At 42.3% G+C, this 26,468-nt stretch overlaps 1 protein-coding gene across 4 annotated transcripts in view; it reads right to left on the minus strand.

Annotated features, from left to right (window-relative positions):
• The window catches only part of gpbp1l1 (GC-rich promoter binding protein 1-like 1), a 65,983-nt gene that overhangs the window by 11,138 nt on the left and 28,377 nt on the right, over nt 1-26,468 (minus strand). For 2 of the 4 annotated variants that reach the window (XM_078408480.1, XM_078408479.1), the window contains exons 2-10: nt 24,344-25,167; nt 22,859-22,978; nt 18,685-18,820; nt 15,362-15,654; nt 15,168-15,240; nt 12,480-12,667; nt 7,228-7,296; nt 3,951-4,094; nt 2,750-2,896 (exon numbers count right to left, since the gene is read on the minus strand). In XM_078408480.1, coding sequence (XP_078264606.1) covers nt 2,750-2,896; nt 3,951-4,094; nt 7,228-7,296; nt 12,480-12,667; nt 15,168-15,240; nt 15,362-15,654; nt 18,685-18,820; nt 22,859-22,921 — 1,113 coding nt within the window. In that variant the 5' untranslated portion in view covers nt 22,922-22,978; nt 24,344-25,167. The remainder of the gene's footprint in view (nt 1-2,749; nt 2,897-3,950; nt 4,095-7,227; nt 7,297-12,479; nt 12,668-15,167; nt 15,241-15,361; nt 15,655-18,684; nt 18,821-22,858; nt 22,979-24,343; nt 25,168-26,468) is intronic. The other 2 variants (XM_078408481.1, XM_078408482.1) reach the window with 2 other exon arrangements.

Consider the following 26,468-nt stretch of genomic DNA (forward strand, 5'->3'; position numbering starts at 1 on the left):
AACAAATCTCTCATGAAGTACTTGGCCTCAAGTTATCAGAATTTCCCCATTTGCCTCCATGGGTGGACTCCCAGCAGTCTGTCACTACGCCAGTGAAAATTTTTGGTTGTGAAAAACAGAAAATGACTACTCTCTTGAGAAAGCAAACCATGATGCCCTTTTCATTATCATCGGCAAATACCACCAGCATCTCTCCAACCTCAATCTCGATTACGGTTACATCATTAACAAGGACGCCTAGTACTCCATCCCTCACTCTCATTTCAGCCAGACTGATCATCTGCAAGACCATCAGAGATGCCAAGAGACTTCCAAAATAAGTTGGAGGCACAATTTAATAAAGTGGATGTCAGCCAACCATACCAGGGCCAGAATACCAAATTTGGCTACGTCAAAGTCGGAGGCAATTTCTGGCAAAGAGAAATCTCTACTGGATGAGCTTAATACTTTTTATGCTCGTTCGGAACAAGCAAACAAACTGTCATTCCGGTCCAAAACATCATGGAAGCAGAAGTCAGATCTGTTTGCATAAGGGTAAACTCTTGGAATGAGGCCAGCCCAGATAGTCCTTGGAAAGGTTCTGAAATTGTGTACCAACCATCTGGCCACAGTCTTCGCTGACATTATCAACCTCTCACTTCAACAGTCTTCCATCCCCATCTGCTTCCAGGAAATCTACATCATTTCTCTCCCGAAGAAAAATAAAGTGATCTGTCTCAGTAACTAACGCCCAATGGCTCAGAATATGACGATAAAGTGCGTTGAAAGATTCATAATGACATTTGTGCCAGTCTTCCGTACAGAAAAAAAAAATGTCTATAGAGGACGCCATCTCTCTGACATTACATTCAGCCAAGAATGTGCCTATTCACCTCATCCCTGGCCCTCATAATTTTAAGAATCTTAGCTTCTTATGGACCACGGAAAAATACACAGACTATCTAGCCTCCCCTTGCATCTCAAAAACTCTGGTCCCGATAACATATTTGCAGATTTTCCCCCCACCCTTTTCAGTTTAATGGCATCTTTCCTTTTGCAGAGCAACCAGAACTGTACACAGTACTCTAAATGTGGCCATGCCAACATCTTGCACAGCTGTAACATGATATCCCAACCTCTGTATTCAATACCTTGACTCGTGAAGGTAAATGTGCCAAATGCCATCTTCAAGCCAATAGACAATAGGTGCAGGAGACCATTCGGCCCTTCGAGCCAGCACCGCTATTCACCGTGATCATGGCTGATCATGCACAATCAGTACCCCGTTCTTGCCTTCTCCCCATATCCCCTGACCGCTATCAGGAAGAGCTCTATCTAACTCTCTCTTGAAAGCATCCAGAGAATTGGCCTCCACTGCTTTCTGAGGCAGCGAATTCCACAGCTTCACAACTCTCTGAGTGAAAAAGTTCTTCCTCATCTCCGTTCTAAATGGCCTACCCCATATTCTTAAACTGTGGCCCCTGGTTCGGGACTTCCCCAACATCGGGAACATGTTTCCTGCCTCTAGTGTGTCCAATCCTTTAATCATCTTATATGTTTCAATAAGATTCCCTCTCATCCTTCTAAATTCCAGTGTATACAAGCCCAGTCGCTCCAGTCTTTCAACGTACGATCGTCCCTCCATTCAAGGAATTAACTTCGTGAACCTATGCTGCACTCCTTCAATGGCAAGAATGTCCTTCCTCAAGTTTGGAGACCAAAACTGCACACAATACTCCAGGTGTGGTCTCACTGGTGCCCTGCACATCTGCAGAAGGACCTCTTTACTCCTATACTCAACTCCCCTTGTTATGAAGGCCAACATTCCATTGGCTTTCTTCACTGCCTGCTGTACCAGCATGCTTCCTTTCAGTGACTGATGCACTAGGACACCCAGATCTCGTTGTACGTCCCCTTTTCCTAACTTGACACCATTCAGATAATAATCTACCTTCCTATTCTTACCACCAAAGTGGATAACCTCACACTTATCCACATTAAACTGCATCTGCCATGCATCCACCCACTCACTCACACAACCTGTCCGTCACCCTGCAACCTCATAGCATCTTCCTCACAGCTCACATTACCACCCTGCTTTGTATCATCTGCAAATTTGCTAATGGTACTTTTAATCCCTTCATCCAAGTCATTAATGTATATTGTAAATAGCTGCGGTCCCAGCACCGAGCCTTGCGGTACCCCACTAGTCACTGCCTGCCATTCTGAAAGTGACCCATTTATCCCCACTCTTTGCTTTCTGTCTGTCAACCAATTTTCTATCCATGTCAGTACCCTACCCCCAATACCATGTGCTCTAATTTTGCCCACTAATCTATGTGGGACCTTGTCGAAGGCTTTCTGAAAGTCGAGGTACACCACATCCACATCTCCCCTGTCAATTTTCCTCGTTACATCCTCAAAAAATTCCAGAAGATTAGTCAAGCATGATTTCCCCTTCGTAAATCCATGCTGACTTGGAATGATCCTGTTACTGCTATCCAAATGCTCCGCAATTTCGTCTTTTATAATTGACTCCAGCATCTTCCCCACCACTGATGTCAGACTAACTGGTCTATAATTTCCCGTTTTCTCTCTCCCTCCTTTCTTATGTAAAGTTACATAAAAATGCTAACTCAATGCCACAACTCCTATTTCTCAATTTGTGGTTTACTTGCAACCAATCTAAAAGCATTATTTAAATAAATCCTTGAGAATTGAAGATATACAAATTATTAAATTTAAAATAAAAATCTGTTACTTCACTAACTTCTATTTTGTTGAAATCCCGGTGTTCTGAGATTTCGCCATCTTTTAATCCCTTCAAAAACTCACTCTTCTTGTCAGTCTTCACGCGGGTCATTTTTATTAGTCGACTGCAATTCATCTCGAATGGAGGGGTGGTGCTTGAAGGTGTCTGGAAATAAAACCGTTGAGTTGTTACAGCCATATTCTGTTCAAAAGGTATTAGTTCTCTTGCTAATAAGATGACTAAAATGTAGAAATAGGCATTCTCAATATTATAATCCAAAGTTGAAGATACATATGACATTTCATTTCAGAGATTTCTGTCCACTGACAAATTATTTTTAAATGGGTTCAGAATTTATAGTATGGGGGGCGGTTAAAGGCTTTAATTTCCAATGCCATTTTAGCACCGGTACATCTGCTTTCAGAAACATCAAAATTTTGCACCAGAATTAATATGTTTCCTGTGAAAAAAATGTTACAACCTCTAACTGGTTAATTTACAGTCGGAGTTTAATAAAAAAAAATTAAGACACAAACAACCAATGCAACTTAAGATGGGAGCTGGCAATCTAGAAATCGTTCAAATGAACTGAATTCCAACAGTAAACAGAGAAGCTGGAATCTTGTTCAAAACACAAACTCAATGAGGCAGGTAGCTTCTGGGGAAGGAATGGACAGGTGACGTTCTGGGTCAGGACCTTGTTTCATTCTGGAGAGGCGGTATCATGAAGCACTTACTTAGACAAAATCTGGAACTCTTTATAATCCAGCATCAACTGAAATTCTCAACTGTTTAAATTTTTATTGGTAGGTTGAGATATCAAGGGATATGAAATATAGAATTGAGTTACATATTAGTCATGATCCAAGTGAATGACTCAACTGATGCATCACTCCACTGTTTTTGTTTGCCTTTTATGAATAAGAAGCCATTGATAAAGAGCAAAATGAAGCAAATCTTAAAAAATACAAAAATCACCATGATATGCATGTAGCAATAAAAGGACAAACTCTCGTCATTTCACATGCAAACTGCTCTCATGGAGTGAGTAAAAAGAGCATAATTTAAAAAAATTAAAACGCTATTGATCACTTTTTCATACTCGGGTCATTTGGGATCTCAGACAGATTGGAATTTCCTAAATAAGACCTCAATTGTGAATCAAAAGAAATAAATAGTAATATCAGTCTAAACCAATTGGACACCAAACTTATCATACCTCTTTTGGAGAGATGTGACAAGAACTGCTACTGAACTGTGTTGGAGGTTTGATCATTGCAATAGGGCTTGTAAATGCTGAATCCTGGCCAGAGAAATGCAAGCTAGGTTTGTTCTCCCTTCCAGTGGATTTCCATGGACTTTGCTATATTTGAAAACATAGGAAATAAATAATCCTATTAGTTTTCTGAGTGTAAGATTACAAATCTTAAAGCATTCCATGAGAACCAGCAAGTCTTAAAGAATTACTAGCAAATTGCTGGGCAAAGCAAAAATAAGGAAGGAAATATTTGGGCCTTCAAATTATATTTATCCTCATATAAATAAACTAAAACACTTATAATTCAACTTTTATTTATTGAAACCATATCACAAAAAATATTTAAATCAGATTATCTTTGCTCATTGCATAATCATGCACTTGTTTTAAATAAATGATTGTTAAATACACCTGAAGGGAGTGCTGTGTAAGATCAGTATGCATTCATACCCTAAGATTTATAAACACTATTTCTGACATCAAATTTCTGACATGTGGCTGGAACATGTACTCAACTGAGAGGAAATGGGTAGTGGTGCAATTTAAAATAATTAATACGGAATTTTGCAAATACAAGGTCAAGATGATGCAATGTAAAACTCTCACTTACAAAACAAAACAGTAAACAAGGTATGAAGTATAACAAGTATGTAGCAGAGCTCAAAATAAATATGGAAAAGAAAATAGTCTAAAAGAATAAAGAAATAACAATGATAAATACATGGTATTTGAAAGCAGCACAAAATAGTTTAATTTGTTCCTAAGAACATCAGAGTGGATACATGGTAGACATACTCAGTATTTACAAATCACGATGTAAATGACATTTTTAAAGGAGGAAAGTGTGAGAAGAGAACTAAAAAATTTGCATCTGTAAATTTAACAGAACTCAGAAGCTGAAGCAGATTCTGATATGCATCCAGAATGTTGAATGGTTAGTCATATTGGTATGTTCATCTGCTACATAGAAACTCTTAAATCCAGAACTCGAATGAAATTAGTGAACAATTAAAAATGACCAATCTTCAATAAGATTGTTAACAGCTGTTTATTTAGGAAGAGAATGTGCAAAGTGAATGCGATAAAAAAACAATATACATTTCCACGAGTGCATTAAAACAACAACAACAAAAAATCACATTTAAAAATATGATCTAGTTAACAAAAAACATAGCAGCATAACAGAAATACACAGAGCACAGAATCAAACATTTGGGCCAAATGATCTATGCCCTCCCATTTTAAATTCACTCTTCCACTCTGCTTTTGTATTACTCCATTCTCCTCTTTATACTTCATTTCAGCCATACCTTTCTGCAAGATCTACATTCGAATGTAAAGAAATGTCTCTTCATTGTGATCTGGTCATACTCCTAATTCAATCACTGAAAAGTTTCTAGTCAACGAAACCTGGTTACAATTTAATAAGCTCCAGAAGATCTCCTTTAGCTATCCCTTTAGGCCACAGAACAGTACTACACAGGGACAGGCCGTGTGGCCCATAACATCTGTGATGTACAAGCCACGCATATAGAACCCAAGCCTAATCTTGTCTGATTTGTTCATCAGCTTAATTTTGATAATAATTCTGCACATCTTTATTTTGCCTAGTTGTTCAACATCCTTTTATTACTTATAGATAAGACACAAGTACTTCAAATGTGACCAAGCGAATGTTAAACGTGACATGGGTCTATTTGTGTAGAAATAAAGACAAGCACTTGCTTACAGTCTTTATGATCTAACCAGTTAGTACAGTGATTTTTGATGATTTATGCATTTGTTTTTCCGGATCTGTTTCTTTAGTTTTCAGATCTGTGCTGGTATTCCTGTATTAAGGTGCAAATTCTCACATTATTAATCACCTCCCCACAATTGGCATTTACCAATTTCTAAATTTCGAACACCAAATCTTTTACATAATTACTTACCACTTGTCAGATCGAGAAAGCTCATTTTATTCTCCAATTTTAAATAACTATTAACAAACCCCTCCTCACACTTCTTTCTCCTGTGCCCTACCTGGATGCACGCCCATTTCTCCCACTAATCTGCCCCCCTTTCCTCTTCCATCTACATCCTTCCCTCTGGCCTCACAATTCATATCTCTTCTCTCCTTATCTCAAACCCTTTTGTCTCCGTTTCATCTCTGCCCTTTGTCCACCATCTGCTAATCGACCCTCTTCTGTATAGGTATTCACCTATCTGACAATTGTCCAGTTTTCCCCCGAAATATTCAAAAACCCAAAATATCACCTATCCATGTTCTTCAGTGACGCTGCCTGACCCACTGAGTTACTACAACACTTTGTATTTATTCCAGCATCAGCAGATCATTGTTTCTACCGCCGACTCAACTCTAACTGTGTCGCCCAATTTATAATCCAGTTATCTTGCCTGATCTTATACTTAACTCTCTTGTGATACCTTATCAAAGATAATATCGTCTTCGTTCAATATAATTTTATTTTGCAAAGGAGTGCAGTCCTTTTTAAAAAGTCTTAAATATCTATATTACAAAATCAGGTTTTGTCACTAAAAAATAATTTTCAGGATGTAAATATTGTCATTAAGCTGCAGATCCAAATGACCACAAGGAGGTGCTGATGGGCTTCTTTAACCATTCTCCAGTATGATAATTGATACAATTGAAAGGGTTGCACAACTACTTTGGAGGGAGGTTAGGATATATTTTGGTTTTGTCACACATAAGTAGGACAAAGTAAACTTTCTTGAAAACTTGGAAGATTAGCAACCTAAATGTTAAAGAAATCAGAAGGCAAAAGGTGGAAAATGGAGAACGCAAAACTAGAGATGCTGTAGCCCAACTCCACTCTACCCCCACCTCACAAAGCCCATCATCGTTCATCGCTCCTATCACCTATCAGGCCCCGTCTCACCCCACCCCCCCTTTATTCCAGCTATCTACCCTCCGCACTCTTAGTCGTAGTGCAGGGTCTTCAGCTTAATTGTCGACAATCCCTCTCCCTTCACCCCGCCCAGACGCTGCTCCACCTGCTAAGTTCCTTCAGCAGTTTGTTTTTTGCTACAGGCACAGAATTATTTGTTTTGCAATACATTTTCTCAATAAGCAACCAGGAATGAATGCTGTTGACAGTATGCAAAATAATACACCAAAAGCTTTGTCTTAGAAAAGATAATAATGCAAAAGGCTCCAGTAAACAACAAAGTGTAAAAGCCATAAATGCAATCTGAGAGTCAAGCCAAGCCATCTCACCTTTTCAACCTTTGTCACTGTCATATTGCACCTCGCCTCCAAAGGGCTACCCGCAGAAATGGAGCACTTCTATGGGGAAAAATAGGAAACTATTCAACTTTCACTGTCTTAATTCTAGAACCGTTCTCTTCTACCTCAATCATCAGCCTGCAGTACATAGACAGTACAAGAGACTGCAGGTGCAAAGATTTGGAACCAATAAAAACAAATTTGTGGAGGACCTCAGTGGGTCAAGCACCATCTGTGGAAGCAAATGGACTGTCGCATTTTGGGTGAAGCTCTGTATGTGGACTGAATGTGGAGAGAAGATAGCTGGTGCAAAGTAGCGAGGGGGGGGGGGGGGGGGGGTGAGACTGGGACTGGCATGTGATGTGTGGAACCAGTTTGATGGGGAATGATAGGTAGAAGAAGCCAGGTTGGGGAGAGGGACGGGGGTTAATGGGTGAAAACAGATAAGGAGGAAATAAATGGATACAAGTGAGGGGTGGGGGATGGAGGTGAACAGAGGCTGGAAGAGATAAGTGGAAGTAGATAACAGAAGGATGATGGGTAGATTGAACCAGGTAATGAATCTTGGTAAACGTGATGGGAGAGGATGGATAAGATGAACAAAAGGACCCACAACTATCCATTGGTGTTTCTTCTTCCTTGGCCTAACTTTTTCGACTTTAAATATACTTCTATTGCTATTCTTCTCCCCCTTATCCAATTTTTTTTTCTTATGTTTCCACCAGCCTCTTTATCAAAACTCTCTCCCCCTCCAGGTTCCTTCTACCTGTCATTCCCCTCCTCACCTAATTCCACCTAACATCTACCAGCCCCTATCTCAGGCCTTCACCTCTCTTTATTATACTGATCATCTTCCCGTGACACTGTCTGTCCTGATGCAGGGTCTTGACCTGAAACATCAAATATACTTTTGGCTCCACTGATGCTGCTTGACCCTGCTAAGTTACTGCAGCAGTTTGTTTTTTGCACACTAACAATATATGCATATGCATATACTCTGTGGCTGAATTCAGAGTCATTGGTGTTCATCCAAAAAAGGCATCAGCTTCACTAGCTCTTTGCAACTCTCAAACACAGGGACACAAAGTGCACAAAACAGACACTTCATACCAACCATCAAATACCCATCTAAATAAATCAAACAATAATTGCATTTTTATTCAATCCACATTAAGGAGCCCACTTAAAAAAAAAAGTAATTGAAGATGCTGATGAGCAGTGTACTCTGATGTACTCCAGATAATCCAAAGTCTTGGCTACATCTTTAAGTTAAACCCGGGCAGGACTTATATGGTGAATGGTAAAGCCCTGGAAAGTGTTGTAGAACAGAGAGATCCAAGGGTGTGAAAAAGGGATTCGGCACACTTGCCTCATTAGTCAAGTAATTAAGTACAGGCCATGTTACAACTGTACAAGACGGGCTAAGACCACACAGAGCATAGAGCGCAATTCTGGTCACTCAGCTATTAGAAGGATGTCATTAAGCAGGAAAGGGTGCAGTAAAGATTCAAAAGGTTGTTACTGGCATTGGAGTGCTTGAGTTATCAGGAAAGGCTGGGACTTTTTTCCACTGGAACACATGATGTTGAGAGTTGACCACAGCAATACATAGTATTTTGAAGGGCATAGATAAGGTGAATGGTCAGTTTTCCCCCAGGGTATTATGTCTAAAAATAGATGGCACCGCTAAATGATGATTAAAAGGTGCTTGATGGGCAAATTGTTTCACAAACAGGATGGTGGGTATATAAGGTAGACACAAAATGCTGGAGTAACTCAGCGGGACAGGCAGCATCTCTGGAAAGAAGGAATGGGTGACGTTTCGGGTCGAGACCCTTCTTCAGACTGAATATAAAATGAGCTGTCAGAGCATCCTGAAAATTGGATATACACAAATAAACACACATACAAACATAAGGTATAGGTACATGGGTGATGTTTCACATCACATTTCCTGATATTCTAGCTATTAACAAAATTAGATTTATTTACATAAAAAATTTATACCAAGTACGTGCCAGATATAAATTATGCTAGGCAGATTAAACTCCATAAACAATTATTGTTAGAACAATTGCTTGCAGTGCTTTAAAAAAAACTTTATGGCACAGGGTTCAATGAATTAAAGTTATTACACGGAGTACAATTTTTAGAGACCACCTTAATCTTGGTGAGAAGGGAGGTGAATACCGAGGTTAAAGTGTTGTATTTGAATGCTCGAAGTATAATAAATAAAGTGGATGAGCTTGAGGCTCAGTTAGATATTGGCAAGTATGGTGTTGTGGGAATTACAGAGACATGGCTGCAAGAGGACCAAGGCTGGGAGCTGAATATTTAGGGGTATACGACTATCGAAAAGACAGACAGGTGGGCAGAGGGGGTGGGGTCGCTCTGTTGGTAAGGAATGATATTCAGTTCCTTGCAAGGGGTGATATAGAATCAGGAGATGTAGAATCAGTATGGACAGAACTGAGGAATTGTACGGGTAAAAAGACCCTAATGGGAGTTATCTACAGGCCCCCAAACAGTAGCCTGGATATAGGGTGCGAGTTGAATCAAGTGTTAAAATTGGCATGTCGCAAAGATAATGCAACAGTGGTTATGGGAAATTTTAACATGCAGGTAGACTGGGAAAATCAGCTTGGTAATGGACCCCAAGAAAGGGAGTTTGTGGAGTGCCTCCGAGATGGGTTCTTAGAGCAGCTTGTACTGGAGCCTACCAGGGAGAAGGCAATTCTGGATTTAGTGTTGTGTAATAAACCGGATTTGATAAGGGAACTCAATGTAAAAGAGCCGTTAGGAGGTAGTGATCATAATATGATCAGTTTTAATCTACCATTTGAGAGGGAGAAGGGAAAATCGGAAGTGCCAGTATTGCAGTGCGGTTGAGCAAGGGGGACGATGGAGGCATGAGAGAGGAGCTGGCCAGAGTTGACTGGAAAGATACCCTAGCAGGGAAGGCGGTGGAACAACAATGGCAGGTATTTCTGGGAATAATACAGAAGGTGTAGGATCAGTTCATTCCAAAGAGGAAGAAAGATTCGAAGGGGAGTAAGAGGCAACCCTGGCAGTCAAGGACAGTATAAAAATAAAGGAGAAGAAGTATAACATAGCAAAGATGAGCGGGAAGCCAGAGGATTGGGACTCTTTTAAAGAGCAACAGAAGATAACTAAAAAGGCAATATGGGGAGAAAAGATGAGGTACGAAGGTAAGCGAACCAAGAATATAAAGGAGGATAGTAAAAGCTTCTTTAGGTACATGAAGAGGAAAAAAATAGTTAAGACAAATGTGGGTTCCTTGAAGACAGTAGCAGGTGAATTTATTATGGGGAACAAGGAAATGGCAGACGTGTTGAACAGGTATTTTGGATCTGTCTTCACTAAGGAAGACACCAACAATCTCCCAGATGTGCCAGCGGGCAGAGGTCCTAGGGTGACGGAGGAACTGAAGGAAATTAACATTAGGCAGGAAATGGTGTTGGGTAGACTGATGGAACTGAAAGCTGATAAATCCCCAGGGCCTGATGGTCTGCATCCCAGGGTACTAAAGGAAGTGGCTCTAGAAATCGTGGACACATTGGTGATCATTTTCTAATGTTCTACAGATTCAGGATCAGTTCCTGTGGATTGAAGGGTAGCTAATGTTATCCCACTTTTTAAGGAGGGAGAAAATGGGAAATTATAGACCAGTTAGCCTGACATCAGTGGTGGGGAAGATGCTGGAGTCAATTATAAAAGAAGAAATTGCGGAATATTTGGATAGCAGTAACAGGATCGTTCCGAGTCAGCATGGATTTGCAAAGGGGAAATCATGCTTGACTAACCTTCTGGAATTTTTTGAGGATGTAACTAGGAAAATGGACAAGGGAGAGCCAGTGGATGTAATGTGCCTGGACTTTCAGAGAGCCTTCGATAAGGTCCCACATAGGAGATTAGACCACATGGTATTGGGGGTAGGGTGCTGACATGGATAGAAAATTGTTTGGCAGACAGGAAACAAAGAGTAGGGATTAATGGGTCCCTTTCAGAATGGCAGGCAGTGACTAGTGGGGTGCCGCAAGGCTCGGTGCTGGGACCGCAGCTATTTACAATATACACTAATGACTTAGATGAAGGGACTAAAAGTAACATTAGAAAATTTGCAGATGACACAAAGCTGGGTGGCAGTGTGAACTGTGAGAAGGATGCTATGAGGATGCAGGGTGACTTGGACAGGTTGTGTGAGTGGGCAGATGCATGGCAGATGCAGTTTAATGTGGATAAATGTGAGGTTATCCACTTTGGTGGTAAGAACAGGAAGGCAGATTATTATCTGAATGGTGTCAAGTTCGGAAATGGGGAAGTACAAATAGATCTGGGTGTCCTTGTTCATCAGTCACTTAAAGTTAGCATGCAGGTACATCAGGCAGTGAAGAAAGCTAATGGCATGTTGGCCTTTATGACAAGAGGAGTTGATAATAGGGGCAAAGAGGTCCTTCTGCAGTTGTACAGGGCCCTAGTGCGACCGCACCTGGAGTACTGTGTGCAGTTTTGGTCTCCAAATTTGAGGAAGGACATTCTCGCTATTGAGGGTGTACAACGTAGGTTCATTTGGTTAATTCCCAGAATGGCGGGACTGTCGTATGTTGAAAGACTGGAGTGATTAGGCTTGCATATGTTGGAATTTAGAAGGATGAGAGGGGATCTTATTGAAACATATAAGATTATTAAGGGATAAGGCATGTTAGAGGCAAGAAACATGTTCCCAATGTTGGGGGAGTCCAGAACCAGGGGCAACAGTTTAAGAATAAGGAGTCATTTAGAATGGAGATGAGGAAAAACCTTTTCAGTCAGAGAGTTGCAAATCTGTGGAATTCGTTGCCTCAGAAGATAGTGGAGGCTAATTCTCTGGATGCTTTCAAGAGAGAGCTAGATAGAGCTCTTAAAGATAGCGGAGTCAAGGGATATGGGGAGAAGGCAGGAACGGGGTACCGATTCTGAATGATCAGCCATGATCACACTGAATGGCGGTGCTGGCTCGATGGGCTGAATGGCCTACTCCTGCACCTATTGTCTATTGTCTAATCAAAGTTACTCAGTTATCAGGAAGAAGCAAATTCAAATTTAAAATTCACAGTAAATTACCAATTGCTTATTCTATTAATTGTTGAATTGCGTTGTTCAATTTCATAATTACCAATCATTTCAACATGCTATTGAAACATTATATCAAAAATTTGAAAGAAAAAAGTGAGTTGCTCTACCTTTGTGGGAGGAGCTATAGGCTTGGGTATCAGATTTTTGTAAACACTTGGACTTGCAGTGTTTTTGTTGCTGCTCAAAAGATGATTTCCTGAGGAAGAAAAGCTTGTTGAGAATATTGGTTCCTCTTTCAAAACTTTTTTGATGACCAGCATCTTAGAAACCGGCTGCTTGGCACTTGGAGGATTTTCTGGGTTCAAAAGGATAAAAAGTTTTGATAAGTTAGTTAATCTTGTTAAATTTTCCTTAACTGCAAATATGAAAACAAACATGAAAATTCATGCAAATTCTGCTGCTTCCTCAAAGCAGGACATTGATTGATTTCAGAAAGTGCTTTCCACTGTTCTAAGCAAACATTAAATGCAGGAAGCAAGATTCATGCACATCTCAGAAACCCAAGTGTACAATTTTAAGATAATTACAAAAAATCCAAAGGAAATAATCATTCCTTCAACCAACCTCATTAATCAACAAATCAGATTCAAATCAAGTTTGCGATTAATAGAAATGTTCAGATATTTTCCTTGTTTTTTCAAATATTTGGGATAATTCTCTCACAAGCACCCACAGCAAAATTCATTACATTATCAAGTAGGATCAGTGAACATTGAAATCCATCTGATTAACTAATAGATTAAATTATTTTCATTGGTACATTACTTTGAAAAAACATGGCAGGTTAAATCTACTAAGTTCAATATACCACTGAGACAACCATCAAAAACATTGCAGTCTTCATTAGTAATCAAATGCTAGTTGTGATTTTGTTTTGAGCAGTGCAATCTACCATCATTGTTTCCTCCCCAGTTGTCATAAAATGCTGAAGGGATTAAGCAGGTGTAGGGAAAGGAATTTGTCGATGTTTTGGGTCAAGGCGCTTCATCAAGACTGAGTGGAGAGTCAAGACAAGGGTCAGAAACTGATAGATGGATAGAGGAGGGTGAGGAGTGTTGGGCAGATGGAATCAGGTGGGAGAGGTTGGATTTGGAGATAGAGGCAAGTGGGCACGAGGTGAAAGCTATAAATGAGGTGTGGGGGATGTAGAGGGAGAGGGGAGGGCAAATGTGGAGTCAAAAGTTGGAGGGCAATGGCATTGTCATAATTCACCACATGAGATCATTTGCAATCTGATCACCTGTCATTTTTCTCTGATATTATAGAAGTACTTAAGCGATGCGTGGGAATTATCTGTGGGCGGATAAATTCAATAATCAATGTCTGGCTCATATCAAAGTTTTACAAATACAAAACCAGCATATTAACACTGGTCACAACAGAATGCGCAATTATCTGTTAGGGACTGGAACCCTAAATAAATATTTAGTGTTCAAAACACAAAGTGCTTGAGGAACTCAGCAGGTCAGGCAGCATCTTTGGAAGGAATGGACAGATCGGGACCCTTCTTTAGACAAGTGGATACAAAGAAGGGTCCTGACGCAAAACGTTGTCTGTCCATTCCCTCCAGAGTTGCTACCTGACCCACTGAGTTCCTACAGCACTGTGTTTTGTTCACGATTCCAGCATCTGCAATTTGTTGTGAGTCTACTTACCAGTGTTTAATATGGAGAAGGCCCTTGTAGTTATAGGAGAGAGGAGATTACCTCTCAATCTAAAATCAGTGAATAGAGTAATTCTGCTCAAAGTCTTCTCTCAAGACAACCCAGTATCCATCTCGAAAATCCATGCTGTTTTGACACCGACAAGCCCAGAACTGTGCATAGGACTTCAGATGTCCTCCCAAACTCTGTACAATCTCACTGGGCTTCTTTATTCTTGTATCCCCAAACTTGTGCTTTATCTGTATGTTTATTTAAGCATATACATGTGCCAGCTTGTAAAATAACCTGGTACGTCATTCTTTTATTAGCTCCTCACCGTTTAACATAATCTGTTTATCTATTCTTCCTATAAATGTGTATTTGCCCACTTAATCTTCATCTGCCATCTTTTAACACGTCCGCTTAAATTACCTACATCTTTTTCTAGACTCTAGCGCTTCCATTTCACAGCTCACTTTTCCATTCAGCTTAAAAAACTCACCTGAATAATTTATGTGTTTCAGAGAAGGAAATAATATTATCCTTGTATGCCCAAAACCCATCCTGTATGATTGGCAAACAGACTAGCAAGCATCCAATTCATGGGCAATTAGAAGTGGGCAATCAACAGTGGGCTTGGCAGGTGTGCTCAGATCCAAAAAGTGAATAAAATGAAACTCAGATATATTACCAACTTTTATCACATGCCAATGGTGGATGAGCCAAGTAGAGAAGTTAGGTTGGTAGTAAGAAATAAAAAGGTTGGGAACTTAAAAGGCTGGAAGGGAATGTTCAGGAGGAAGAGTACGATCTTTTGTCTGTGGATAGGGTCTGATAAAGGTGAACAGGTGAAATGTGAGGTGGGTTTAGGCAAATTATGGATACTGGTGGTGTAGGAAAAAAATAATTCATGAAAGTTTGACATTTTTTGTCCCCCATATGTGGCCCTCAATTGTCAGGCAAACCAACTGAGTTTTAAGTATTTTTGCATGAACAATTCTGCACCTCATACAGAAATTCAGTGCATAGGAGAGATTTCCAAGAAGCGCAACTGAACACACCAATATTTTTTTAATTGCATGAATTCCAATGATATTAGAGAACCCATTACAATGTTCAACGGAAGAATGCAATTTTCTACTGCCTTCTTACCCCATACTCCTGCAGGTGTGCTCAGAGGTCTGCTCTGGCTCAGCTGCTTTTCAGCATCAGGATTCAGAGATGGCTGTTGAAAGAAAGTTCATCCAAGGATTTTAATCAACTTACTAGTTCTGATCAAATTCATCTTTCAAGTACACATTTCACTTCAAAATGGTTGTTTGTTTGTAAGTAACAAAAATACGTACAAAGTCCTCTTCAAATTGAAGATTTTCATCCTTTTCCTCCTTTTTCTCTTCCTTAACCTCAATAGGTGGTTTGTCCTGGAATCCTGAGGTCTTCCGGTTATGGAAGTTGCCATTCCAGTGCCTATGGCCACCATTACCCCCACGCTGATTGATAGCATCATGACCTCTAGTTACGTTGTGCCAACCAGCACTCTCTTTCCAACCTTGACTTCCTACAAGGCTGACGTGAACATTCTTAGAAACCCCAGAATCGACAGAATCATGACGAAGCAATGAAGGCTGATAGTAACCATCTAGAAATTAAACAAATTGCAAGTCATTAGTCTTTTCATTAAAGAAAACTGAAAATGCATTGATGTCTAACATTCATATCTAATTTTGCACGGTTATTTCTTAAAATAACAGATTGTATTCTGTGAATTTCCCAAACCAAACAGTGAACTTGTAAATGTATTTAACATATACATGGATTTAATGAATCTGTGCTGTCACATTTGAAAGAGAATTCTATCAACATCACAAATCAAAAAACATTTCAAGTCGCAACCAATGAACAATATACGACATATACAAATGCAGTTAACTCTAGTACCAAAAATGGATTTCTGAAGAGCACATAATATAATACAAAAACCTCTACGTTTGTGAAATTCCAAGATAAAAGCAACATTTTGATTCTACTTCAAAGAGGTGGCACCGAAGAGGAAGTATTGTTTAGTTTTCATAGAACTCTATGTTGTCAAATTTCTGCTCTGCTGTATCCTTTATAAAACGGTTATTTTGCAATTTATTTGTTTAGTGAAGTCCTTGCCTGTGGAGATGACAGGTGATAACAGGAATTTCAATTAAATATAAGACAAGGATCTGCCTGAAGGTAGAACTAACTCAGTAAGTTTCAGAGAACCGTTACATAAGGAAATCTTGCTGGGAATCCAGGAACAGCAGAAAAAAAGCTAACCACATGGGTAGTGTGGCATCATTTATGTGACAAAATTAACCAATTGAAGAGTTTATAGCATGATTGCAAAGAATCGTGGACACGGCCCAGTCCATCACACAAACCAACCTCCCTTCCAGCGACTTCATTTACACTTCATGCTGCCTCGACAAGTCCACCAGCATAATCAAGGTCGAGTCTAGGCAGCATGATGTGTTGAACTTCCTCTTCTCCCCTCTCCCATCAGGCAAGAGGTACAGGTGTGAAAACGCACATGCCCAGATTCAGGGAGAGTTTCTTTCCAACTGCTATTGAATCATCCTATCAACAACTAGAGTGGTCCTGAGCTACGATCTACCTAATTGGGAAACCCTCAGACTATCTTTAATCAGACTTTCCTGGACTTTATCTTGCACTAACGTTATTCCATCTCTCATGCATCTGTACACTGCGGATGGCTCAATTTTAAGCATGTATCGTCTTTCCGCTGACTAGTTAGCATGCAACAAAATATTTTCACTGTACCTCAGTACAGTTCACCCCCACTCCACCCACTAGGTAGTTGCTTTATATTATTCCGTGAAATTGAAACAAAAGAGACTAATCAACAATTTAGAAAACCCTTAACTGCTGGAAGCAAATGCAGATTCAAAGATCAAAGTGGTGTTATTGCTCCATGAGCATAGCTTGCTATCATACAGGATGAATTACCTTTTATGTGGGTTCTAAAGGACAGGAAAACATGATCTTTACCTCTCTATTAATGTTTTTGATAACCTTCTACTTTGTTAATTAACTAGGTTGTGTTTTTGTTAAGTCCAACAACAATCCTTTGTTCTTGGACTGTGGGGCCAGGTTCAGCTCAAACTCCATCATCAAGTTTGCTGATGACACCGTGGTGGTGGGCCGGATCTCCAACAACGATGAGAAGGCCTACCGGGAGGAGGTGGCTGATCTGGCACTCTGGTGTCAGGACAATAGCCTCCTCTTGAATGTCACTAAAACGAAGGAGCTGATTGTGGACTTCAGAAGGGCTAAACATCCAAGGACGTACACGCCACTGGAGATAAATGGGTCTACTGTGGATAGGGTGAGCAGTTTTAAATACTTGGGAGTCCGCATCACAGAGGATCTGACCTGGGCAACGCACATCGCCGCACTGGTGGGTAAGGCAAAGCAGCGCCTTTACCACCTTAGACAACTGAGGAAATTCAGAGTGTCTCTGAGGATCCTTCATTGCTTCTACTCTGGGGCTGTAGAGAGCATCCTGTCCGGCAACATTACAGTCTGGTTTGGGAACAGCTCTGCCCAGGACAGGATGGCCCTGCAGAGGGTAGTGCGTTCGGCAGAACGCACCAAGGGAACTACACTCGTCCCCCTGCAGGACCTATACATCAGGAGGTGCAGATCCAGAGCAAGCAAGATCATGAGGGACCCCTACCACCCCAGCAACGGACTGTTCCAGCTGCTACGGTCAGGCAAACGCCTCCGCTGTCACCCTGTAAAAATGGAGAGGATGAGACGGAGTTTCTTCCCACAGGCCATCAGGACTGTCAACTTTTATAACCCCAGAGACTAAATTTTTGTCTACACTATAGTAACTTATTAACTTTATTTATATGCTGTAACTGTAATTCTTTTTTGTGCACAATCCGCAGGCATTGCCACTTTCATTTCACTGCACATCGTGTATGTGTATGTGACAAATAAATTTGACTTGACTTGACTTGACTTAGCTTTACAGTTCTAATAGTGCCTGTGCTGCCAAGTTCCACTCTGTATCAATGAGTTCTGGCAGCTCTTTGATCAAACTCTAGTGCAAGGAATGGAGGGCCATAGCACATCTATTGTAAAATGCTATCTCCAAGTATATGGTTGAGGTAGACACAAAATGCTGGAGTAACATCAGCGGGTCAAGCAGCATCCCAGGAGAGAAGGAACGGGTGACGTTTTTCGGGTCGAGCCTCCAACTGTCCACAAATGGATGCGAGAGGCAGGCGACTTATCAAGGGTCAATCCAACACAAACTGGTATTGGGACATGCCAAATTGTCCCCACAATGGAGGCAACCCCCAGGGTTGTAAGTGCCAGGGAAATTAGAGAGATCAATGCAACAACAGTGGATTTTGCAGGGCTTGGCCTTAGGTTCCATTTTTGGATGTATTCATCCATGATAACTGAATATCAGGGAAGAAAAATAATTCCAGGAATCAGTTATTTTAATAAATATAAGCACATTTCAGAATAAAACAAAGCTTTATACTCAGGCACTGATAAGACTGAAAAAAAACAATTAAGTCAATTGAAGGTGTTTTGCAATAGCGACTGCAACAACATTTTTAATTTTTCATCTGGCAGTTGGAATTGTGTAATAATTAAATTGTACCTTTCCTACCTCCAGCAGCTCGGAGTACACCACTACTAAAAAAACCATCTGAAGAGTTATGCCTTCTACGACTCACACCAAATCGACCATCACCCCGGGCAAAATGATCACCATATTTCTCACTGGTAGTAGTAGACTAGGAAAAAGATATAAAAAAGTGAAATCGATTATGTCTTTTACATGTGTATATTCACCAATTGCTGCTTCTATCAGTTGTAAATGCTGCGAAAAGGAAAATGAAGGTCAGTAAATTCACTAGTTTGCTACAAAACTCAAGCTGTACCCTGCTCGGCCAAAGTCAACCAGCAGCAGTAAATTCTTGATGAGATCAAGTACAATAAATACTCCACAGGGTGTAAGTGTGGTGGTAGTGTAAGATTATGAAATGATTGTGAATGTTTAATTACAGATGTTTTCACAAGTCTTAATTTAAAAAGGTGTAATCACAACTGAAAGAAATGTTTCACATGGTAGCTCCACTACTTCCCTTCTTTAGCTTCCCTTTGCATGAAAATAATTACTGCCTGCATCACCTTTGTTAAAAACACCTTAAAATTCTATTAGCACTTGAAATATCACATGCAGCAAAACAAAGCAGTAAATATTTGTTAATCACAGAAAGTTAGCAGGTAACAGCAAGTAGTTAGGCAGGCATGTAGCATATTGGTCTTCCTTGCAAAGGGACTGAAGCTTTGTTATAATTGTATGTTGCCAAGACCACAACTCGAGGGCACTGCACCACTTTAGGTTGTGAGCTGCCCAAGCCGAATATGAGGTGCGGTTCCTCCAGTTTGAGAATAAAATAAGCTCATTTGAAAAGTATTATGATACGGTAGCATAACGATTAAGTTACTGGACATGGATGATTAATTTGGAGTTGCTTGGATGATTGATTTTGAGTTAAAACCTAAATGGGGTCTAAATTCAAGGCATTAAATGCACCTGGAGTAAAACAAAACTAAGGGCTTGGAATCCATGCACAAGCCAAAAAGCAGCAATGGCAGATTCAACTGTTGCATTCAAAGAGAAGAATTGGCAAGGCAATGGGGAGAAGGAATAACTGGAACTATGAAACGTGTCAGACCAAATGTCCTCCTTCCACTTGGTTACTATTGTGAATCTGCATTCAGGCATCTGGAGAAAATCTAATGTAAATAGCTCTAGTTAGAGGCCAGATTTACAGCCATCAAGATCCTGAATCCTGAAATTGCATCCCTAAAACTTTCCATCGCTTAATCCTTCATTCAAGACTAGAGAGAGCGAGGGGGGGGAGAGAGCGAGGGGGGGGAGAGAGCGAGGGGGGGGAGAGAGCGAGGGGGGGGAGAGAGCGAGGGGGGGGGAGAGAGCGAGGGGGGGAGAGAGCGAGGGGGGGAGAGAGCGAGGGGGGGAGAGAGCGAGGGGGGGAGAGAGCGAGGGGGGGAGAGAGCGAGGGGGGGAGAGAGCGAGGGGGGGAGAGAGCGAGGGGGGGAGAGAGCGAGGGGGGAGAGAGCGAGGGGGGGAGAGAGCGAGGGGGGGAGAGAGCGAGGGGGGGAGAGAGCGAGGGGGGGAGAGAGCGAGGGGGGAGAGAGCGAGGGGGGAGAGAGCGAGGGGGGGAGAGAGCGAGGGGGGGAGAGAGCGAGGGGGGGAGAGAGCGAGGGGGGGAGAGAGCGAGGGGGGGAGAGAGCGAGGGGGGGAGAGAGCGAGGGGGGGAGAGAGCGAGGGGGGGAGAGAGCGAGGGGGGGAGAGAGCGAGGGGGGGAGAGAGCGAGGGGGGGAGAGAGCGAGGGGGGGAGAGAGCGAGGGGGGGAGAGAGCGAGGGGGGGAGAGAGCGAGGGGGGGAGAGAGCGAGGGGGGGAGAGAGCGAGGGGGGGAGAGAGCGAGGGGGGGAGAGAGCGAGGGGGGGAGAGAGCGAGGGGGGGAGAGAGCGAGGGGGGGAGAGAGCGAGGGGGGGAGAGAGCGAGGGGGGGAGAGAGCGAGGGGGGGAGAGAGCGAGGGGGGGAGAGAGCGAGGGGGGGAGAGAGCGAGGGGGGGAGAGAGCGAGGGGGGGAGAGAGCGAGGGGGGGAGAGAGCGAGGGGGGGAGAGAGCGAGGGGGGGAGAGAGCGAGGGGGGGAGAGAGCGAGGGGGGGAGAGAGCGAGGGGGGGAGAGAGCGAGGGGGGGAGAGAGCGAGGGGGGGAGAGAGCGAGGGGGGGAGAGAGCGAGGGGGGGAGAGAGCGAGGGGGGGAGAGAGCGAGGGGGGGAGAGAGCGAGGGGGGGAGAGAGCGAGGGGGGGAGAGAGCGAGGGGGGGGAGAGAGCGAGGGGGGGGAGAGAGCGAGGGGGGGGAGAGAGCGAGGGGGGGAGAGAGCGAGGGGGGGAGAGAGCGAGGGGGGGAGAGAGCGAGGGGGGGAGAGAGCGAGGGGGGGAGAGAGCGAGGGGGGGAGAGAGCGAGGGGGGGAGAGAGCGAGGGGGGGAGAGAGCGAGGGGGGGAGAGAGCGAGGGGGGGAGAGAGCGAGGGGGGGAGAGAGCGAGGGGGGGAGAGAGCGAGGGGGGGAGAGAGCGAGGGGGGGAGAGAGCGAGGGGGGGAGAGAGCGAGGGGGGGAGAGAGCGAGGGGGAGAGAGAGCGAGGGGGAGAGAGAGCGAGGGGGGGAGAGAGCGAGGGGGGAGAGAGCGAGGGGGGGAGAGAGCGAGGGGGGGAGAGAGCGAGGGGGGGAGAGAGCGAGGGGGGGAGAGAGCGAGGGGGGGAGAGAGCGAGGGGGGGAGAGAGCGAGGGGGGAGAGAGCGAGGGGGGAGAGAGCGAGGGGGGAGAGAGAGCGAGGGGGGAGAGAGAGCGAGGGGGGAGAGAGCGAGGGGGGAGAGAGCGAGGGGGGGAGAGAGCGAGGGGGGGAGAGAGCGAGGGGGGAGAGAGCGAGGGGGGAGAGAGCGAGGGGGGGAGAGAGCGAGGGGGGGAGAGAGCGAGGGGGGGAGAGAGCGAGGGGGGGAGAGAGCGAGGGGGGGAGAGAGCGAGGGGGGGAGAGAGCGAGGGGGGGAGAGAGCGAGGGGGGGAGAGAGCGAGGGGGGGAGAGAGCGAGGGGGGGAGAGAGCGAGGGGGGGAGAGAGCGAGGGGGGAGAGAGCGAGGGGGGAGAGAGCGAGGGGGAGAGAGCGAGGGGGGGAGAGAGCGAGGGGGGGAGAGAGCGAGGGGGGGAGAGAGCGAGGGGGAGAGAGAGCGAGGGGGAGAGAGAGCGAGGGGGGGAGAGAGAGCGAGGGGGGAGAGAGAGCGAGGGGGGAGAGAGAGCGAGGGGGGAGAGAGAGCGAGGGGGGAGAGAGAGCGAGGGGGGAGAGAGAGCGAGGGGGGAGAGCAAGCGAGGGGGGAGAGCGAGCGAGGGGGGAGAGAGAGCGAGGGGGGGAGAGAGCGAAAAAAACGCCACATTACTCTGCATGAATTAATACTTTTATCATAAAAAGTGGATTTAAGGACTTTCAAGGACCTATGATAAATCCAAGGACTTTCAAGGACTTGAAAAACAGTTTCAAATTCCAGGACTTTCAAGGACCATACGAGCCCTGGATTGAGCTTGATAAAATTAAACTAGACGGCAGTAAATTTCCCCCCCAAATCAGAGATAGATAAAACGAGAGGACAGATTCAGGGTGAGGGGAAGAGATTAGGAGGGGACCCAAGGGGATCTTTATCTCCCTGAAAGGTGCAGGTACCTTAAACACATTACCTGGGAGAATGTTGAAACCAAAGCCGCTGACAGCATTTAAGAAATGTCTAGACGAATTAGTTACACATAGCAGGTGATGGACCAAGTGCTGCAGGTTGGGATTAATATTGATGGATCCCACTGGTTGGCACGGACATGGTGGTCTGAGTGGCCTATTTCCAAGCTGTATGACTGTGTGATAGCAAATGCATGCGCAATGCTTTCAATAGCAGATAACGAAGGCAGGAATGGAGACATAAGAGGTTGAATTAGACTGTGTGGATGAGGAGAATAGGTCTGTCCAAAAGTTGCTATTTGGATTAACAGTCTAATATCATAAATAGAAACGACAGTGAGGGAATGAAGTTGCAACTAGGACCAACTTCTACAGCATTATAATATAACCATTTGTTCTCTGGGTTCAACTGAAAATATACTAAGGCTTTCTCAATGCAATGAAACAATCTTTTGACCAATCATGCATTTGAAAGAGAGCAAATTTATAATGTCACAGCTGATGTTTTGTATCAAACCTTAGCTGAAGACTGAGATGTTGAAAAATTAAGCCAAGCAGGTACAAAGTCATGCTGCGCCATTTAGGTCCAATGTCTTCCAGTCAACGAAGTGAGGTATGAAACCTCATGGCCAAGATCCTGCAGAAATGAAATGGATTAAGAGAGGAATGAAACAACTAAATATGTCAAATAACAAAGACACATTGATACATTTATTTGTCAAAAATCGCTTAATCAAAAGTTATTTATTCACCCTTACAGTTAACTCTTGGCGTATAAGCCATCGCACATCATAAATCGTTGACAAAAAAAGTCATGTTGCTACAGCCAATAATAACACAAAAGTAATTCTGCAAATGTTCACGACATCTGGCAAAAAGTTACATTTGTTACCTTTCCTGTAGAGCTTGAGTTCAACAATTAATAAACTGCTTCAACAAAAATCTTCACTATGTGACATGCATAAAGAGCCCTAAGCAGAAAGGAGGAACTCATAGCATTGAAAATGTTTTATGATACAATGGAACAACTTGCAATTGTTCCATGAGATTCATTAGTATATATTCCAAATTGTTTTTCAGTTCCACGTAAGAAAAATCTTTTGGAAGTAATAACGTTTGGAGGCCAACCTAAAATTCTCTATATTAGAATCTTAGAAACGTACAACACAGAAACAGGAGCTTTTAACTCATCTGCTTGCATTGCATTTATTGTTGAAGTACCTTTCTGAAAGTTTTTAAAACATTGTATCTGCTTTCACTACGTTCTTTGGTAGCTCCTTCCAGATATTCACCACACTATCTTTTGAAACCTTGCCCCTCAGATCTCCTTTAAATTACCCCTCTTTCACCTTAAACCTGTACCCTCCAGTTCTAGATTCCCCAGTTATTTTGCAGTTGACAAACTGCAATAAATCAATAAATAAAATATTTCCTATATTTCACTGCAGCCCTCCACCAATTTGCCATGTAGATGTGCAGGGGTGGGGGTGGAGGGGGAATTACCACATTTCTTGAGTTATCTATTCATTAACAGTATCTATTAATTTTACAAGAACATTAGATTAGTGAGATAATTTCTTTAAGTGATCCAACTTGAAAACTACTAGTTCCTATTACTAGGATCTTGTATAATGGCAAATTATTGGAGACAGTTATTTCACTGTGAAATACAAGGAAGGTACTTTAACATTTCTAACCATTTTACCAAGGCATGCTCCTTCATTCAGCTATTTAAAAGGTTACATTTATAACTGTCAAAAAGATAACCTGGTTTGGTACAGAAGTAATTAGTGATATTACAATTTTCACGAAGCGTGTATAACTAAAGATATGTTTGTGGAGACACAAACCATTAAGTCTGCTATATTCTGCAAAAAAACCTAGAAATGTACAGATTTATTGTGAATCTAAAAACATGCACATTATTTGAAAACTGCAAAATTTGATTGCTCTCAAAAGTGACCATTTTAGAGTAATACAAGATCATGAAACAACACATTACCTCCAAGCAGAGCTCTTTGGCTTTGATGTTTCCAGCACTGAAGCTTCTTGTTTTCACTGAAGCAGGTTTGCAAATGATGGTAAGAACTTGTTGAGCGATTTGGTCACTTAGGACCAGAAGCAGCACTTTGTGCTCGCCTGCACCTCAATCCCACCTCAGCTATTCATTTTATTTTCCCTTTTCTCCAAGCATAAAAATAACCCCAGGGCTTACCCAGCTATTATTTTTTTAACTAAGAGGAAGAACTTTGCTCACCTCATTAATGTTCTGAATGAAATGTCCCACCGAGAAAAAAAAATTACATTACAAAAAAAGCCAAATAAACTGGTTGTCGGCTTATGATTTGATTACAACATAATTAAAAATAAAAGAACAGTGTGTCCAGATTTTATTTTATGAATGCACCAGATGCTCACATTTACAAATTTAGTCTCATCATTCGTTCGTCTCTTTGCAGTTCCATCATTTTTTATAGATAGCTGTTGAAAACATGGCAGTTTAGAAAGTCCCTATGCTGATTTGAAAAAGGTATCCTAAAGGATGTCATTCAACAATAATTCTAAATCTAACATCTACCCAAGTACATCCAAAGATAATAATAAACAAAACAAAATTTTAAAATTCTTCAAAAGATTTTTTAAAATTGTAGGTCAATTTATTTTTCCCACTTGTCCAATTAGCTTTCTCTTTTCATTTATCAGAGCTGACCATGGTAAACATATAAACCGAGTTGATATTCGTTTCTTTTCATCCTCTGCAGCAAAAAATAAATAAAAATGCTTTCCTTGGCACTTTCAGTAAAACGCTTGCAATTTCAGTAATACCTATAACAAAGAAAAGAAGAAAATAACTATGGTTAAGAATTGTCTTCAGAAAACCGCAAGACAAATCAACAACATAATTTTTGAAACTCCTCCCAAAAGACGTGAACCATCAGCAAAACCAATTACATGAAGATAGAATTCACCCCCCCCCCCACCTTAAAATTAGCTGGAATCTTCTGCAATGAAAACAAAATCTTCACATTTACACTTATTATTCGAAGGAGACGTTTGAAATCCATACTGCTGTAGAACAGACATATAATACTGCATACAAACTTGCTCAAGGTCATTTACGTTGTTTGTATTTGAACACTTTATCTGACATTAATACCCGTCTGATGTAGAGGTAAAGAATTTTTGAAACAATGAGGTTTCATCACGAAAGGATTTAAATATTTGCATGTACTAAGGTCTATTTCTATATATTACATCTTTAATTGGCTTAAGTAATATGTTTTAATAAGGTACACAAGATGAAGGTTGATCTTGTCTTTCAGCACATAATTGCCTAGAGATAGGTTGTCAATTATCACCTTCATTACAACAGGAAATTGAATATCCCTTCCACACATGTTGGAGAAAAACAAACCTTACACAAAACCTAAAACGTAATTTATGTTAACACTCAATTTATATCCAAACGTGCTCCGTGTTACATCATGGAATATCCACTTTTCAGTATGAAAACTGCCACCATAATTGCCTTGGATTTGCTGACAGTGTTAACTTGACAATCTCGTCCCCAGCTGTACTTTCCCCGAGTGGCTCATCAAAGGACAACTCAAAGACAGCACCTCTCATCTCAGCAGTGAGGACATACACTATGACGGTGTCTTTCGTGCTTGAATCTTGTTCACATGGGTCAGTGGAAGAACCATTCATTTGTTCTATATCTCTCTATATCACTGTGTATATCTCTCGGTTCCCTTTCCCGACTCTCAGTCTGGAGAAGGGTCTCGACCCAAAACGTCAACAATTCCTTTTCTCTAGAGATGCTGTCTGACCCACTGAGTTAGTCCAGCTTTTTGTATCTATCTTCGGAAGAACCTGACAGACAGTTAAGCCAGGCCCCATGACTAAAACAAACTCAGGACTGGAATCTGGACAACAAACAATCTACTGGAGGAAATCAGTGGGTAAAACAATATCTGTGGGGCAAAATAAATAGTTGATTTTGCGCCAAACCTTGTTTCAGCACACACCCCAGTGTTCCTCTCTGGCAGACTGTATATTCAATATGATGGAGAGGTTTGTCAAAAAAAAAACTTTTGACACAGGCAAACTTTCACAAGTGTTCAAAA

The sequence above is a fragment of the Rhinoraja longicauda genome, chromosome 11 (assembly GCF_053455715.1).
Source record: "Rhinoraja longicauda isolate Sanriku21f chromosome 11, sRhiLon1.1, whole genome shotgun sequence".
NCBI lineage: Eukaryota > Metazoa > Chordata > Chondrichthyes > Rajiformes > Arhynchobatidae > Rhinoraja > Rhinoraja longicauda.